The following is an 18489-nucleotide window of genomic DNA, read 5'->3' as shown; positions in this document are numbered from 1 at the left end:
TCCCTTTATCCATGGGGTCAGGCCTTCAGGAGCTGCCCCAGTGTGGATCCCTTTCCATGGGGCCAGAAGTCCTTCCAGCACATCTGCTCCAGTGTGGGCTCTTCCCTCCACAGGATCACAGGCCCGGCCAGGACCCTGCTCCAGCAGGGGCTTCCCACAGGATCACAGCTCTCCCAGGCATCTCCTGCTCTGCCCTGGGCTCCTCCAGGGGCTGCAGGGGAAAGTTTGCTCCCTGTGCCCTCAGCTGCCTCTCCAGGGGCTGCACCCTGGAATCTTTGGGGAATCTCAGCTCTGGCACCTGGAGCAGCTCCAGCTCCTCCCTCTTCCCTGACCTTGGTCTCTGCAGAGTTCATTTTCTCAGATGTTCTCACTCCTCCCTTCTCCAGCTGTACTGGGGCAGTTTTGGGATTTTTTCCCCTCCATTTTTACCTCAGTTACCCCAGAGGTGCTACCACAGTCCCTGATGGGCTCGGCCTTGGCCAGCAGTGGGTCTGTCCTGGAGCCAGCTGGAATTGGCTCCATCAGACACTTGCAGCAGCTTCTCACGGAATCCATCCCTGTACCCCCCCTCCATCCCCCAGTCTAACCCAAAACTCTGGTGAGGGTTAAACTTCAGGCTGGGGAATAAGCAGAAGCAGCAGCAGCAGCAGAGATCCCTTAGAAGTTTCTCGCTTCGCTGAAAGTGCCCTTGATGATGCAGATTGAAGGTGGATCAGTATGGAAAGCATGACCTAGATGTTCTTTCAAAGCAGAATGCTTCTATGTACACATAAATATATATATATAAATATATATAACATAATCATCTTGCAAGCACTGGCAGCTCTTTAAAGCAGCAGCAAAAGCTCTTTTTTTCAGAAATCAACATCAACAGCCTCGGCACAGTCCCCAGTGATTAAAGCTACACCTACAAGAAAAGCTGGAAGCTCTGCCAGTAAACCTTCCTCCTGCTAATGCTGCTGAAAGACCCTTCATTATCCCACCCAAGGCAGAGCTGAAAAACGGATCCTTTCCAGCATCCCTGCATCAAAAAGGAGAGATTCAGGCAGTGGCAGCAGAATCAAATACACAGAAATATTCTACCTTTTCTGCAGTGATTTGCAGACACCCCTAAGGCCCCATTCCATGTACAGACACTCTGTGCTTCCCAGGAGTGGCCATTTGATTGCTTATTCAGAATTTATCCAGAAAGCTGTTTCGCAGTAGGAGTATGTTTTAAAATGAAATCTAGTAGCTGGATAATTGATAAATTATGGCCATGAATAGCTTAAATATAATTAGTTATTATGAGGTAGAGAATTGTCATTTTTATAAGGAGGACTATCAAGTTATTATTGTAGAATTTTAATAACCATTTATTGGACATTAGCATAGTTCATATTAACCCTTTTTGGGTCGTTTCTTGTATCTGTCAAAATTTATTTTGTTCCCTGGTAGGCTTGTGGTCCAAATTAATGTTGAGACCTTGTAGCTGTTCATCACAAATGATCTCCTAAACCAAGCTGGAACTGAATAAACAACAAGGCAGCTCAAAGGTTTGTACTGGTCACTGATGAGATCAGGGAGCTACTGTGGTGAAATTTAAAATATGGGGTTTAAATGGGTTTGAGTGAGGGGCAGGTATTGCCCTGGCCATTTGCACAGGGATGGCTCTAATACACCTTCAGGTTTCCAGTGCACTACTGAGATTCTTCACACTAAAGAAATAAAATGTAAGACATGGATGTGAGAATTAAATCCAGTAAATGATGTTTTATTCACTGAATTGTGCCATCTGAGTAACTTGCCCCAAGCCTGGTCAAAAGCTTTATTCCAAAACCCAGTTCTTGGGATCCCAGTTCTCCCAGCATTTACTGGTGGAGCACATTTTGTCTAAATGAGCAGCATCACTGACTTCCCCAGGGCTGTCCGTGGCACGGCCCCGAGGCTGCCAGAGGTCCAGGAGCATTCAGACACCACTGCCAGGGATGCCCAGGGTGGGGTTGTTGGGGTGTCTGTGCAGGGCCAGGAGCTGGACTGGATGATCCTTGTGTGTCCCTTCTCTTTTAGAATATTCTGATTTCAGCTGGAAGGTGTAACTGGGAAGCTTAAGGCCTGAAGTCCTTCATTTCAGTTATCTCAAGAGGTGCTCCAGTCAGACTGCAAAATAATTGATATGTGGCCCTTGTGTGGCTGCTAATCCTGAGCAGTGAGTGCTCTGTGCTAGGTGCACTCTGAGCCCATTGACGTGAACCTATTGAGTGGCTCCTTGTGATCCCAGCCCTGATTCCTCCTCCATCCCCACTGAACCACCACAGGCCACTTAGTGCTAAACTGAGCTGAGGGCTTTTCTCTCTGTTTTTTTAAATGTATATGCATAGATATCATTTCAAAGTGACCTGCTCAGTTTTTACTTCATGCAGTTAGGTACAGGAAGAATCCATCTGTGGAATTTTTCTGTGCAAGATGACAAATGCTCGGTTGGAAAGGAGGACACTTTCCCCCAAACAGGGACAGTCAGATGAGTGTGAGTGCTCAGAGATCTCCAAACCCTGTGACTTTTCAGGGTGATTTCTGGAAATGGGGAAACGTTTCCCAGGGAGAGCAGAGCAGTTTGGAAAGCTGCTGGTGGGACGTGTCCAGCCTCTCAGACCTGGGGTTTTGTGCCTCCTTATTTCCTATCCCCTCCGTGGGTCATAATAACCTTTCTTTCTTTTCTTTCCTGAAGTGCCTCCCCTGTACCTCAAGAACTTCCTGTAGGAAACTTAGAGACTGCTGGTAGCAGCCCCATGGAATGAGTCAGCTCCATGCTGCTTTCAGGCTGGTGAATGAAAGGGTTCTGGAGGCATAATTTCCTTATTACTGAACCCTGGGTTTGACAGAATCATAGGATTCACTGCTTTCTCATAGGTATGTGTGTCTAATTGACAGAAAGAAATCACCAAAGCCTCATGTGAATCAGAATCCCAGAATCATTAAGGTTGGAAAGAAACCTCCAGGATCATCGAGTCCAACCTGTGACTGACCCAGCCCAGAGCTCTCAGTGCCACCTCCAGCCCTTCCTTGGGCACCTCCAGGGATGGGCACTCCAGACCTGCCTGGGCAGCCCCTGCCAAGGCCTGAGCACCCTTTCCATGGGGAAATTCCTGCTGCTGCCCACCCTGAGCCTCCCCTGGCCCAGCCTGAGGCCGTTCCCTCTCCTCCTGTCCCTGTTCCCTGGCAGCAGAGCCCGACCCCCCCGGCTGCCCCCTCCTGTCAGGGACTTGTGCAGAGCCACAAGGTCCCCCCTGAGCCTCCTTTGCTCCAGCCTGAGCCCCTTTCCCAGCTCCCTCAGCCGCTCCTGGGGCTCCAGCCCCTTCCCAGCTCCGTTCCCTTCTCTCAGGCCTGGATGTGTGCAGACCAGAAGCACTGCTGTGCTGAGAAGCTGTTGTGTGCCCCAGCTTTTGCCAAAGCAGGAACACAAGAGCAGCAACGCTCTGGGTAATTATTCTGATACCTCCCTTCCTTAAGAGGCTCTGAGATGAGTATATCTTTTAAGGGGAAAAAAGATTAAGTCTTGCATCCAATAGGTTATTTTCCAGAGAAATACCAAAAATATCCTTCCACTGAACATTAGCCTTTCTGCAGTAATTTCTCTTTATAAAATGCAAATCCACTGTCCAGGCCCCAAACAAACCCCCACTGGGATGGCATCACTGCTGGTGCACAGTCCTGGCTGTGCTGCTGGGATTCTTCAGCCATTTCCGGCTCCAGCACTCAGCCACAAGCCTGAAACTCCTCACCTTAGTCCTGCTCCTGTTTTCCCTTTCTGTGAGGATTTGAAGAGCTTAAAGATCACCTCTCTCAAAGTACTTGACAAAAGTATCTCTGCTCTGTGAGAAGGTAACTCCTGCACTCCTCATGTGAAGCATTTTTCCATCTGCCTGATCTTTTCATGTCTTTTTTTTCTCAGAAAACTCACCTTCATCCTCTTTTTTTATTTCATGACCTGCATCCTACTCGTTTGTGGCTTACTCAGCCCCAGGGGCACCTCTGGAGCTGTGTCCAGCTCTGGCTCCTCAGCACAGCAGGGCCAGGGAGCTCCTGGAGCGGGGCCGGCGCCGGCTGTGAGGATGAGGAGGGCCTGGAGCATCTCCGTGCCCAGGACAGGCTGAGGGAGCCGGGGCTGCTCAGCCTCGAGAGGAGCCCCAGCTGAGAGGGGCCCTCAGCCCTGGCTGTCCCTGGCTGCAGGGAGGGCTCAGGGCAGGGCCCAGGCTCTGCTCCGGGGCCCGGCAGCGGCACCAGAGCACCGGGCAGGGCCTGAGCCCAGCAATTGCCCTGCACAGGAGGCAGAACTGCTGCCCTGGGCAGGGCCCAGCCCTGAACAGGCTGCCCAGGGAGGGGCTGGAGTCTCCCTCAGCGGGGATATTGCAGAGCCCTCTGGGCACAATCCTGTGCCCTGTGCTCTGGGATGGCCCTGCCTGAGCAGGGAGGTGGCACCAGGGACCCTCTGGGGTCCCCTCCAGCCTGGCCCAGCCTGGGATTCCGGGATCCACTGCTAAGACAAAACACAAGAGCAGATATTATCAAGACCAGGGAAAGAAACAAGGTGTGAAACCCATTTAGTCTTTGGCTTTCTATGTGGCAATCTCAAACTCTATTTCCCCATTGCATTCCCCAAATATTTCCTCCCTGTCTCACCATCCCTGGTCATCCTCGCCATCCCTGTCCCAAAGCCCTTCAGAACTGACCAGGGCGTTCAGGATTAATGGGTGAGCTTTAGTGTTTCCATCCACAAAATGGATATTGCTCATCTGGAGGTTATGGTCAGAGCTGATGGCTCTAAAGCTCCTTAAAGATATGATGCTGTAAAAATTGTGAAGGCCATTGATGGTTTATTATTTTTTATCTGTAATATTTATTGCCTTTCACTCCCTTCTTGCATAACATAGCAGATGTTGTCCTGCTTCCTGAAAATGTGTGGTAAATCAATTGATCCCCTGTTCTTTTCAAGTGTCCTTACTTAGTGTTAGTTTTCATGCACATGTTGTGGAGTCTATGTAAACTATGCCTTAAATAGCTGAATAAAATAAATGCCAGGGCTCTTAACAGCTTTTTCCACCTGCTTTCAATGCAGAGCTGCCAAACAATTTCAGTGGTTTATAGCCTGTTGCCCAAAATCAAATTCTCTGTTACTTTTGGTTTAAGGGCTAATAGCTTTTTGAAATATATTAGTGTTTTCTGGTGACAGATCCAAGATTAGCTGTTTATCCATTGTTCCAAGAGGTATTCTATAATCCTGTGGCACAGTCAACTTTATGAGGAATTTTACAACCTTTCATGAGCACATTGTGTTTTAAAATGCTAAAAAAGCAGTTCAGGAGAGAGGAAAACAAAGCACTGCAGTGTGTCCCTCTGATGTTCCATTGGCCTTTGAAGTGCAGTGCTGGGGCGTGGGGAGGGATGACTGCAGGAATGACTGCAGGAGGAATCACTTTGCCGAGACAGACTGAGGAGCCAGCCAGCCCAAGGCTTTAAGTGCTGCAGACCTGCTTTACTGGAGGAGTGTTTGCCTTTAGACAATGAACAGGCAAAGTGGGGGAGCCCAAGTCACTGCCAAACCTTGAGCTTGTCCTTGGGAGCAGCAGGATTGAGAGAATGGCATCTGCTGGATTGGTGTCAATCAATCCTGATCTTTTCAAATGATGAGAGCAAAACAGCGTGAGCAGCAGATTGAGGAGGGGGATTGTGTCCCTGTGCTCAGGTGAGACCCCACCTGCAGAGCTGCCCCAGCCCTGGCCCAGCCCAGGGAGGAGCTGGAGCTGCTGGAGGAGCCCAGAGGAGGCTCCAGGGTGATCCGAGGGATGGAGCAGCTCTGCTGGGAGGAGAGGCTGGGAGAGCTGGGATTGTTCAGCCTGGAGAGGAGAAGCTTTGGGGTGACCTCACTGTGGCCTTGCAGGGCCCGGAGGAACTACAGGAGAGCTGGAAAGAGACTCTTTACAAGGGCCTGGAGGTTCAGGACAGGGGGCAGTGGCTTCCCAATGTCAGAGGGCAGGGCTGGATGGGATATTGGGAAGGAATTGTTCCCTGGGAGGGTGGGCAGGCCCTGGCACAGGGTGCCCAGAGCAGCTGGGGCTGCCCCTGGATCCCTGGCAGTGCCCAAGGCCAGGCTGGACATTGGGGCTGGGAGCAGCCTGGGACAGTGGGAGGTGTCCCTGCCATGGCAGGGGTGGCACTGGATGGGCTTTGAGGTTCCTTCCAACCCAAACCAGTCTGGGATTCTCTTCTATGATTCTGGGATTTGAGGCAGTGCAAAAGCAGGACTTCGGGAGTGCATCCACTGCTCCCAGATGGTTCTTGCAGGGCAGGGCAAAGGCAGAGAGTTGCTGTGGGAGGGCAGGGCTCAGGACACCCCAGCTTCTTGCACCGTTGCAAACCGTGGGTACAACTTGGATGAATAGCTCCATAATACTTTATTCCTCTTTTACATGGAGACAAAGGGAAATTCCCAAGTGCTGCGATGAGATAGACTAGAGGAGGGAGAATTGGATGGGCTCAGCACAGGTTTTTTCCTTTAAAAGCTACTCTGTGAGACCTTCAGCCCTAGATGCAAATGTATATTCCTTCAGAATTATTTCAGAGGCAGGGTCTAGCACATCATTTTCTCTCCCTGCCTCCTTAAAGATGTCATATCCTTCCCCCACAACAAATGCTTTTGTTGGAAAGAAAATGGAAAATCTTTCTGGCCATTCTTGTGAAATGAAAGCAGCAATCTTCAAAGCTAAGAACAATCCCTTCAGGGTAGCTGAGTAACTACTCAGGCTATACAAAAACAGCCAATTTGTACTTGTGAAGTATCGAGACTCAGCTGTTCGATCAGGCTGGAGATGTTTGTGCCTGGCAGTGGCTGGAGTCGTCTGTCACTGGGGCATGGTGGGCTGGGCTTGGTCGCTGAATGGTGCTTGGAGCCTGATTTTGTGGCGGGGGAGAAATCACAGCCTATTTTGGGCACCAGTTTTCATTGGATGGAGGAAGTCACAGGTTTGACTGAGCCTTGGGATCTGCTTTCCTTTGCAGCTTCGCCATCCAGTGCCTGGTGGGAGTGGAGCAGGCTCAGCCCCCCCGGTTTGTCCTCCCAGCCAAAACTCTGCTTTGTTTTGTCCCAATCTCCTACTGCAGTTTCACCTAAACATTAAGCAGGGTTCTCTGTGAGTGACTCCCCAGCTGAGAATATTTGCAGTAAAAAGGAGATTCCTACCTGCAAAGAGCTCCTTTTGGGGGCCTCCACACTGGGATTGGCAGTTTTGCGACCCCACCTCCCAAACCAACCACCCCCTGTGGCTGGCACCAGTGCTGAGCTGAGGAGCTCGGGCTGTTCAGCCCTTGTGACGCTGCAGCCTTCAGCTGAGTGTCTGAGTATTTGACCCATGAGAAGAGGGACAAGATGATCAGAGGGATGGAGGGTTGCAGCTCCTCTCTGAGGAAAGGCTGAGAGAGCTGACAGGAAAGGTGGGGACATAGGATTTACAAAGCCCTGGCACAGGGTGCCCAGAGCAGCTGGGGCTGCCCCTGGATCCCTGGCAGTGCCCAAGGCCAGGCTGGACATTGGGGCTGGGAGCAGCCTGGGACAGTGGAAGGTGTCTCTGCCCATGGCAGGGGTGGAACAAGAAGGGCTTTACGGTCTTCTCCAATCCAAGCCATGCTACAGTTCTGTAACTACCCTGAAAACTCAGCTCTGGGCATTTTGCCTGGACACAGCCAATGAATCAACAGCAAATCTGAAATAAAATCCAGTTTGGTTTTGGTTTTCCCACTCTACCTTTCACTGAACTCTGCAAGGGTACACAGCACCTGTGAGGTTTTGCTGAGACAGGCACTCGGTGTTTTGGGAACTGGGAACACAGTTCATATATAGAGTCCCAAAATAAAACAAAAGGCTGCCTGAGAGGGAAATTCAGTTGTTTAACTCAGAGTGTAAACACATATATGTCTGTTTCTTGACCTACTTGATTTTCTAAACATTAAGAACTGCTCTGAATTACTGTTTTTTCTGGGATGCAGACCTCTTGAAATATTTATGAGAAGCATCTTCTAAATTCTGCAGCAAGAATTTATTGATGTCAATCAGTGATACTTAATCAGTGTGGTGCAGTTCACACTGGCATTTGTCAAGCAGTTGTTGCCATCTGTGGTTCCTCTTTATAGGGAGGTTTAAATTTTTTGGGTTAAACCAGTGTGTTATTTGCAGATGGTCAGCCTATCATTCATAACCACAGCAGGATAAACACTGCCCTGGCATGGCTGGGATACAGTTTAAGCACAGTGCAAGAGACATCTGAGTGCTGCAAAAGAAGATTTACATGAAAAGAAATAAGCAGGCAAGTGTTTGTGCAAAGTGGCTTGTAAAACACACAGGATTTTTTAAAAATTTGCTTTCTTTAATACAACACTTTGTATTTTGAGATCAACACACAGAGGGCTCTCATGGATAAGGAATAAAGCAAGGTGTCAGTTTCCAGCTGGCATCTGTGGCTGCATTATGGCCAAGTCTTGGATTTGTACCTTCAGTGCCATCTCCGTGACTCTGGACTCTCATCCTGCCCAGCACTGTCCTGCTGGGGGGAGCAGGAGCATGGGCAGAGCCCTGCAGGGCATCCCCAGGAGTCCATGGGCTCAGAAAAGGCTTTGAGCCTTGACCTTAAGCTGAGGGCTTGGTCTAAGTCACAGGATAAGAAGTCCCTCTTGAGCATGAGCTGTAGCATCCAGAAGGTCCTCAGAGCCAGGCTCAAGTAGCAGCCGAGAGGGGATGCTCCATCTCTGGACTCTGCTCTGCTGTGGGACAGGCCAGATTGCTACAGGAGGCAAGACCAGGCTTTTGGGGAGACAGCTGAGCCCTGAGGGGCTTCCTCCATCCAAGCACACTGACTTCTGATCTTTGTCTTGATACTGACTTCTGGGCTTTGTCTTGGCTGCAGTGGCAGATCTGCCCTTCTGACAGCCATGGAAAGGCAGTCCTGATGTTCACAGGAACAGGGATGCTGCCGTTTGGCTTTGGGATCCTTCAGCATTTCCCTGCTCCCCACTGGCATGGCCGTACTGTGGTGCTGGTGAGTGTGTCAGCTGAGTGTGTCAGCCTGGGACTCAAGGGTCTGGTGACAAAATGACCTCTTGTCCTCAAGGCTCCTAAAGGCTTTAGTCCTGGCCAGCTCCTTTGTGTCATCTCTTGGTTCCCTTGGGAGTTTAAACCCCAGGAGAATGGCTCCCCACTGCCAGAGGGCAGGGCTGGATGGGATATGGGGAAGGAATTGTTCCCTGGGAGGGTGGGAGGCCCTGGCACAGGGTGCCCAGAGCAGCTGGGGCTGCCCCTGGATCCCTGGCAGTGCCCAAGGCCAGGTTGGACATTGGGGCTGGGAGCAGCCTGGGACAGTGGGAGGTGTCCCTGCCCATGGCAGGGGTGGAATGGGATGGGCTTTAAGGTCCCTTTCCAACCCAAACCAGTCTGAGATTCTGTGGTTTTTTTCAAAGGTCTTCAGGCATCTTTTTCTTTGCTGGTGTAACGTGAAGAAACAATGGTATTCCCTGGCTCAGGGACTATCAGGTGATTATTAGGTGCTGAAATAACTTTGGCCATATAAGTATCTTCTGTAATGAAAAAGAAATAAGAGAGAATTTATTTTCTAGTCACACAAAAAGTCAATATTTAAAATGGATTTTCTGATTTTTTGATGATTTATCAAAATTTCAATGAACTTGCTCCTCTTGCTCTTCTCCCTTCCCCCCTGTTTTTCAAGAAAGAAGCTGAAGCTTTTCAAACCAGCTCTAATAATAAAATGATTTAAGAATTAGACTCTGGTCATCAAGATGAATATTGAAGTTCAAAGCAACCAAACTGAAGAATAGTTGACTTTAAGCTATGATTTTGTTTTTTTGGGAGTGAGGTCCTTAATTTCTGAAGTCAGCCAAGAGCTGAAGCCATTCTAGAAGCTTTATAAATGCTGATCCTGAAAGATACTTATTGATAACCATAGCAAAGATCTTTTTAATATCCTTGAGGGAGCCATAAAGCAATCTCATAAGCTAAAAGTACAATAAGTTGTTTGTTTTTTCACAGCATTTCCCCAATATATCAGTGATGAGCTGTCCATGCTCACAGGCTGAACTTAAACATTCATGAAATATGAATGGAGTTATTGTAACAGGGAACTAAATATGTTCCCAGCTTTGAAGATAACACTGAGGAAAGTTACTTTTGTGCATTAGCTGTTCCCACAGTGGAGAAGAACGTTAAGGCTGGAGATAAAGGGTTCACTCCTTGATGTTAAAAACGTGCCTAAGTACTGTCAGAAATGGCTCAGAGAGAGCAGAGTGAGCCATCAGCTTTGGAATATTGGCTTCTGAAAATGATAAAACATCTTTCTATACAAGTTTCACTCATTTCACCAGCCCGGGCCTCACAGCGATGTTGGTGACCCTTGCAGGGAGCAGATTCTGGCATGGAGAAAACTCCAGTGGGAAAAACAGAGTTCATAGGCAACATGGAGGCTTGAATTCACCTACCTGATGGACGTGGGGCTTTCTCAGAGGTGGTTTTGAGTGGCAAAGCAACAAAATGAAGGCTGAATAATCAGAAATTCTTGAGAGCCTGAGAGAAAAAAGGGAAGATGCAACTCCTAAGCACCACCTGAAGCCCGAAAACAAAGAAATAACTCAATTGCACTCACAGCAAGATTCAGAGGAAGCAAAACTGGCTTTAAATTGAACCTTTTCTGCAGATTTTTGTTCAGTTTTGTTTGTTTTTTTCTTTAGCCGATTATTGTTCTCATACAGGGAGTTGGTCACAGAAAGGCTCATTTATGCAACTCAAGGAAATTTAGCTAAAAGAGCCAAGCATTTTTTTTTTTTTCCTTTGTGCTGGTGCTACAAGGCTGGAAATGTAACTGGGTGCAGGGCCTGGGATCAGCTGGGAGAGAGCTGAGCTGGTGCTGAGGGAAGGCACCCGTGCCCTGCAGAACCCCCAGCACTGGCAGAAGCTCCAGTGAGTAACATAAACTATTTTTTCCGGCCTGTTTTACATCTTGCAGATTGTGAAGACAGTCTGCCCCAGATCTGTCATGGTATCATGCTACCATCACACACTCCTGAAGCGATCGGGGGATGATAACTTCTGCAAATCAAGTTATTTTTGTAATTTTAATTCTTCTTGTAACTGGCAGCTCGTGTTGGCTGTATTTTAAGGAGCAAAGATTTCAGCTAAAGCATTACTATGTCATTAACCAATCCATTGAATATTCATGATTTAGTGGATTTTTTTCCCCCCACAGAAGGAGAGAAGTAATTATTTTGGCTAGCACTTGAAAAGTGCGTGTGTGCTTTTCACAGAACTCCACTGGAATGGGCAAAAATAGAATTTTTCTATTAGACATGCAAACTGATCTCTGCCCGATACTGAGCCATGTCCTTTAGTTCTTCCTCTCTATTTAGTAACAATGTTTCAAGCCTTTTTTTTTTGTTCCGCTGGTAGGAATGTAATGAAGATGGAAAAAAAAAAAAAAGGATGAAAAATAGAAAAAAACCCTCCACACTCTCCAGTGGAGGCTGAGCTATGCCTTGGTTGAACCCTGATTTAGAGAGTGGGGTCTTGTCAAACATTTTCAAGCTACCATTTTGGATTTGCTGTTGAGATTCAGTTCACTGTTCTGGGGGTGCAAAACTCTAAGGAAATATGGGTGGGGAAGCCACTCTCAGGACTGGAATGCCACAAAGCATAACTTCTCCTGGTCTCCTACAGCAGTGTCCTGTTGGTGTCCATCTTCAGGGCAGGGTGACAGGAAACAGCCTCAAGCTGAAGTTAAATTAGATATTAGGAAAATTTCATCACTGAAAGGGTGGTCAGGGCCTGGCACAGGCTGCCCACAGCAGGGGTGGAGTCACCATCCCTGGAAGTGTTCCAAAAATGTGTGGATGTGGTCCTTGGGGACAGGGGTTAGTGCTGAGCAGGGTGATGGGGCGGCCTTGATGTTTGGACCCGGTGATCTTGGAGGTCATTCCCAGCCTCGGTGATTCTGTGAGTCTCTGACTCAGCGGACTCTTGGATCCTGATTGTTGTTTGTTATCTAAAGCATTCGGCTCTCTTGTTGCTGTAGGGGAGGTACAGAGGGATCTGTTTGTGGATAATTCTGCAGCTCTGGTGGCACAGGTGGCATTTGGCTCCTTGGCAGTCCCAGAGAGCTGAGCCTTGTTCAGAACATGCTGGGGGGAGCTTCTCAGGACACACTGAAGGGAATGTGATGCTTGGTGTGAATACTTCGGGGTTTGCTTGGTCCTCAGGCCACAAGTGATTGGAGTACAACTGAACAAAACCAAAATAACTTCTCCCACATGAAAGAAAGGAAGGGAAAATCATTACTTCTGAGAGTGGCACGGCAGAAGGGGCCTGTGGAACATGGAATGCTGCAAACCAGTTCAGGAAGGGGGATCAGATTTTCCTCAGGCTGGTTCCCGTAGGAGTTCTGCAAAGGGAAGCACTGCCCAGCTGCCCCCGAGGCCAGCAGCAGGGCCAGCTCTCCTGCAGGCAGATGTAGCTGGGCTGGGGACAGTCCCAGGTGATGGGATCGTTGTCAGCCAGAACAGCTTCAAGGTCTGCTGCTTGCCTCTCCCCCGAATAAAAGAACAGCAGCAGCAACAACAGACACCTGGGGAGCTTTTGGAAGGTAATCGTCCCGGATAGGGCAGGGGGGCTGTTGGCACATGTGTATTCTGAATTTTTTTGCTCTCGTGTTATTTCCCACAGAGATATTTTTTTCCTTGCATTTTTTAGGGACATCTTTATTTTCTCCTGCCATGCTGTCTTCCCCGGGACCACACACACTCACGGTGCCAGGTGCCCTGTGGCCATCTGTCACCCTAAGGGCAGTTGTGGCTTTCTCCCTCCCTCCTGCTTTTTTGGGGACTTAATTCTGCTCCTTTCTTAAAGAAACTGGTGGCAAAAATGCTCACCTTGTGCTTCAGCAAGGAGCTGCTTCAAATTCTTGCATTCTCTTTTTTAAGATCCTAAGATTATTTTTTTTCCATTGGGATCATCTGTAACAGCCACGTGCCAAACGTTTTTAAATCCAGCTTTTCCCAAACTGGTTTATAATTAAAATAGATCTTGCTGCTTCTGTGTAATGCACCAGCCTGACTTCAGTGGGAGCAGTGGTAGTGAAGGACAACGGGAATGAGTCTTTATCCCAGACTGCTTCAGAATAAGCAGCAGGTACTTTTCTGCTTGCACAAGTATTTCTGCTCCTGGCAGTTGAGGCCATGTGGTTTCCCTTTTTGGTAAACTACTCTGCCAAGTTGGGGTGGTGTTTGTTTATTTGTTTAATAAAAAGTGCTTTTATTTATAGAGAAGAAAAATCTCAGTTGTCAGCTTTGGAAACAAACCTTCTGTTTATCATGTGCCAAAACACCCCTGTAGAACCCCCAAACCAGCTTCCCCTCAGTGCCTGCCAAAAGCTGGATTTCAGCAATTTCTGAGGTACTTCTAGCTTTATGTCACGCACATCATTCACATTTTCACCGTCTTAGCAGAATAATGAACCTGCTGGACTGACCACAGTATTTTAGGGTCTGACTATGAGTTATGTGCCTGTCTCTTCTCCAGGTTTGTAGCAGGATCCTGGGTCTGAACACAGAAGCCATAAAAGACTTCATGTACAGCTAGGACAAAATTAAAACTCCAAATCCTCCAAGGCAATTTTAGGTTTGTTTCCATGGCATTGATTTTTTTGTTTCTCTTTTTTTTTTTTTTTTTAATTATGGCTTGAAGGTGAGAGGGGTTATTCTTACCTTTTGAAAAGTTGCCTTGTAGGATACAATGACTCAAGGTTGTTTGAATTTCTAATCCGTGTTGGTGCCATCTTTCTGAAAGGCAGGGTTAACTGTGGCACATGGATAAAGCTCGGAAGAGGGGGGTTACTGGGGTTGTTCAGTAGTGGCTGTGCTCTCATGAGAGGATTCAGCTTTCTGCCATTAAAACGTTGGATGTGAATTGTAGTTTATGATGTTTATCACTTTACCTCATGTCAGGGTTTGAGGTACTGACGATCCTTACTAAGGAGAGTGGTGACAGCTCTGAAGTCATTCCCTCGCTCCGGCTCGGAAGGCCTGGGGAGCCTGGGGAAGCTTTCTTTGTCATTCCGTGCCGGGGTCGGGAAAGCCAGGGTTCCGAGGGAGAGCACAAAGCTTCCATCCGGGAACGGGGGGAGCAGTATCCACGAGAGGGCCACGCACCGGCCCGGGGGGCTCAAACTTTCTGTGACACCGAGCAGCCCGACCGCGTTACCGCGAGCGGCCCCATCTCCCCCCGTTACAGCCCCGCGGCCGCATCCCCGCACGGCCCCGGTCCCCGGCACCCCGCAGCCCGCGCTCCTCATCCCCGCACGGCCCTGGCAGCCCAGGCTCCGCACCCCGCACTGCGCATCCCGACACGGCCCCGGCACCCCGGCACTCCGCATCCCCCGCACGGCCCCGGCGCTCCGCACCCCGCAGGGCCGGCGGGAGCGATGCCGGCCGCGCTGCCCGCTCGGCCCCGCCGCGGCCCCCGGGCCCCCGCGCCGCGCTCGGGCCTCCGTGCCGGGCTGTGGCGGCGGCCGGGCCGCTCTCCGCAGGCGCGGGCGCTGCGCGGGGGCTCTGCCGCAGCCGCCGGCCCTGCGCGGGGCGGGGGCTCCGCCGCGGCCGCTCCGCCGCCCCCTCCCCGGCGCCGTGAGGGGCGGGCGCCCCGCGCCCCCGCCCGCCCCGGCCCCGGCCCCGCTCCGCCCGCGCAGGGGGCGCCGGCCCGGCCCGCGCCGCGCAGCAGCGGCCCCGCGGGCCGGCGGAGGCGGGAGGCGGGCGGGGGTCGGCGCTGGAGCCGGCGCTGCCGCCGCTGCTGCCGCAGGGCTCCTCGGCCCCGCAGGGCTCCTCGGCCCCGCGGCCGCCCCGCAGCCCCGGCGCGGCCGCCCTGCGCGGGGCATGAAGTTGCGGCGGCGGCAGCGCGGCGGGCGGAGCGGGGCGGGCGGCCCCGGCCGCGCCTCCTTTGCGGGGCCGTAGTCCGGGGCGGGCTTGCCGCGCCTGGGCGAGCGGTGCCGCTGCTCGCCAGCCCTCCCGCTCCGCTCGCCGCCGCGGTCGTGCGGCCAGCCCGGCCGGCCGGGACGCGCTCCCCGCGATGTGCGCGCAGCGGCGGGCGGCCGCCTGCCCGCTCCCATAGCCCTGCCGGCAGCGCGGCGGCTGGCGGGGCCCCTCGGGAAGTTTGATGGCTTCTTTGAGGAGAGTCAAAGTCCTGCTGGTGTTAAACCTGATCGCCGTGGCTGGCTTCGTCCTCTTCCTGGCCAAGTGCAGACCCATCACGACCAAGAGCAGCGACTCCTTCCATGACATCCATCCCAGGGCAGAAGTGGCCAACTTGACAGCCCACGGCATCAGCTCCATCCAGGATGCAGTGCTGAAGAGGCTCTCGCTCCTAGAAGACATTGTCTACAGGCAGCTGAATGGTAGGAGTAGTTCTCCTGCTCTTTAATGTCTTTGGGGTAGGGTCGGTGGTGAACCGAGGCTCGGAGCAGGTGCCCGCCTTGCCTGAAGTTTGCATGACGGACCCCTGCTCTCCTTTCTGTTGTTGTGCAAACGGGCTCTTGACGCACTGAATCGATTTAGCATCTGATTTCCAAGTTCCGTGTGTGTTTAAAGCCCGGGGTACCTTGCACAGGATGGAGGGAAATGGTAATAACAGAATGCTGCCTTTCAGATTTACAGCGGCGGTCAGAAAATGACAGTGGCACGATTTCTGCATCAAACAAGCCGGGTGTGCAGTGGGCGAACACGGGTTGGAGCAGCACAGTGTGTATCGATCGAGGGAATGGCTTTTACTCCTACAGAGCTGGGTTTGGAAAGGAGTTTTTAATGGCTCAAGTGTGTTGCATCATTTGAGTGCAGAAGGTCAGAAAGCAAAAGCACTTTCTCTAAGAAGTTAAGCAAACTATTCAGTATTTCCTATGGCTCAGCACTGACAACTGCTAATTAAAATCTCAAGTAATGCTTCTCTTTATAGCACAGAAAAGGGATTTCTATTAAAATCTCACCAGGTTCAGTAGCTCTGAGATGTGGAAAGGGAGTTTTAGAGATGCTGTGCAGGATAGAGAAACACGTTGTAGAGATGTAAGAAAATCTAGGTGAGGTATCTAATTAAAACACTCACTGTGGAAGCTGATTTTTTAAAAGTTGTTCCCCACAGATTCACAACTGGGGGTGCAATTTCAATCCAGGGTCTTGCTTATTGCTTCCAATCGCCGTAGTTTTAATGCCTGCGAGTTTCTGTGTGTCGGAATGAGCAGAGTTGGTGTTTCTGGCAGTGTCAGTGTGATTCCCTCTCTGAGTTTGGAATATGGAGCTCATGCCCCATTCTGTGCTGTGCTGAACCAAGAGCTGGTGTGTGCTGTGTCTCTGTGCTGAACCTGGGCTGTAGCTGGTGTCCCTTTGCACCAGGAGGAGAGGCAGGTGCAGGGATGCAGCGTGGCTTTCCTGGAGCACTTGGCTCAGGCAGTGGCTTTGGGGACAGCACTGGAGCACTCAGCTGAGGAGGAAAGTGTTATTGATATTCCTACTTTATACACTCGTGTGAGAAACCTGTCCTGCCTGTGCCTGGCACCACGAGATGTTGAAGCAGCACTGCTGGGTGATAAACAGAGGTGAAGCGTAAGAATAACAAGGAATAAGGTAGAAAGTTGAATGTTATTTGCAGTCACACTGTGAAATTGCCTGCTCCTGGATCCTGCTAGGGCATAAGTTTCCAGGAGGATTTAGGCAGTTATTTGGGCAGTAACTGCAGCTCAGGATAGGACCCTTACACCAGGGCGTTGGACTAGGATAGGACAAGGGATCATGCAGCAGTCTGCTATCCCTGCACACACACAGGGTGAGCTGAGGTTATCGGTTATTGCCCTTCTGTGGAGGTTAACGTGGGCTCCCTGCCCTGCCCTGGGGGCTGCTCTTGGCGCTGGCCGGGGCTGCTGAGACGCGCTGCAGGGGCACGGACAGCTCAGTGCTGTCCCCAGGCTGCTGTGGGCACGGGGAGCGCTGTGCTGGAGCCTGCTCAGTGCTGAGCAGCAGTCATGCACCTACACACCAGGGGAGGCAGAGAGGGAATAGATATGTTGGCATATCACAAACGTTTTCTCAGGGCAGGCAGAAAGCTGAGCACATAAATGTGACATCTTGTCTGGCCTCTGCATCCTGGGGTGATTTATAGCAGCGCTGATCAGTCTGGCTGAAAAATAGCTCTGGCACGGTGCTTATGTAACTTTGGGTCAAGTGTATATTTGGTACATGTGCTTTTGAGAGAAGCTCAGTGTGCTCAGTGCTCTGAGGGGTGGCTGTGAGCCGTGCTTCAGCAGGGCTCGGGTTTACAGCAAGATGTGGGGGGCCAGGTGAACCCCACCACCACCCACCAGCACTGAAAGGAAGCCGTCAGGGGCACTGGGACAGTCCCAGGGACTGAGGATGAGGAGCAGCTGGGTTGGCTTCCCCTCCAGGAATTTTCTGTGCCTTGATCAGCATTCATCCTGGGCAGTTGAGGAGCACCTCTAAAATCTCCTGTCTGCTGGAAGTGTGCAAATAGGAGCTCACCACTTCTCCTTGATTTTCACGTGGGTAGTTTTGTGCTGGTGCCTCATAAAGCCCTCCTCAGCTCTGGGCCAAGCTCCTTGCACGACCCACTGAGAGATTTCTCTTTTGGTTCTAAAAGGTCATGTTTCATTTGGTTCTAAAAGGTCATGTTTCTGACCTGTGGTTTAGCAGCTACAAAATCGTGGAATAAAGTATCTCGTAGGGTGGCATGTGGAAAGCCTGCACCTCACAGAGCATTGGGAAGTGTTTGGCCAAAGAGAGAAACTACAACCCAGTCTGGGTGCAGCCAGCTATGGATTTCTTCTGCATTATAGGACTTGGCTGGATTTCAGTGGGAGTTGAAGCCATCTTTAAAAACCTGAATCTCTTCAAAAGCTCCATTCTGTACAGATGAAATGAGCAATCTGATCGTACCGTTGCTGTGGGTTTGGTTTGTGAGTCATGTAGTATAAAGCAGATTGGAAATAACAGCTCTCGGTGGTACAGCAGCCCTCATGTTTTATGTCTGTGTATTTATTTATCTCTGTAAAGGTCAGCCATGAAAACACCTAAACAACACTGCCTTGGCGCTGGGAAAGGAGGGATTTGACACAATCGTAGTGTCTGAATGACGTTTCTCTGCCATGCCACTCTGGAAATAACACCAGGCTCCCTCTTACTCCTCTCTGGGCAAGGAGAGCTGTCCCAAACGTGGCTCAATCTGTACATTTGCTCTGTTCATTTCTGAAAGCCCTTTAACTCGTTGCACAGGTTGTGTGGGGTTTGCTCTTTGCTGGTCTCTAACTGATGGCTCCCACACAGAGAGGTATGAGGGCACCCTTTGGAATGGAGGGCTTTGTATGTGCAGGCAGTGATCTGGGAGTTCAGAGGATTTGTAATTTCTGCAGTCACTGC

At 50.6% G+C, this 18489-nt stretch overlaps 1 protein-coding gene across 1 annotated transcript in view; it reads left to right on the top strand.

Annotated features, from left to right (window-relative positions):
* Window positions 1-14843: 14843 nt before the first annotated feature.
* The window catches only part of GALNT17 (polypeptide N-acetylgalactosaminyltransferase 17), a 209646-nt gene continuing 206000 nt past the window's right edge, over window positions 14844-18489 (top strand). Inside the window, exon 1 of the mRNA XM_010409779.3 lies at window positions 14844-15467. Within this exon, the coding sequence (XP_010408081.1) occupies window positions 15230-15467 (238 nt within the window). The 5' untranslated portion in view covers window positions 14844-15229. The remainder of the gene's footprint in view (window positions 15468-18489) is intronic.

Source organism: Corvus cornix, chromosome 19 (genome assembly GCF_000738735.6).
Source record: "Corvus cornix cornix isolate S_Up_H32 chromosome 19, ASM73873v5, whole genome shotgun sequence".
Taxonomy (NCBI): Eukaryota; Metazoa; Chordata; class Aves; order Passeriformes; family Corvidae; genus Corvus; species Corvus cornix.
This window is presented reverse-complemented; position numbering and strand designations above follow the sequence as displayed.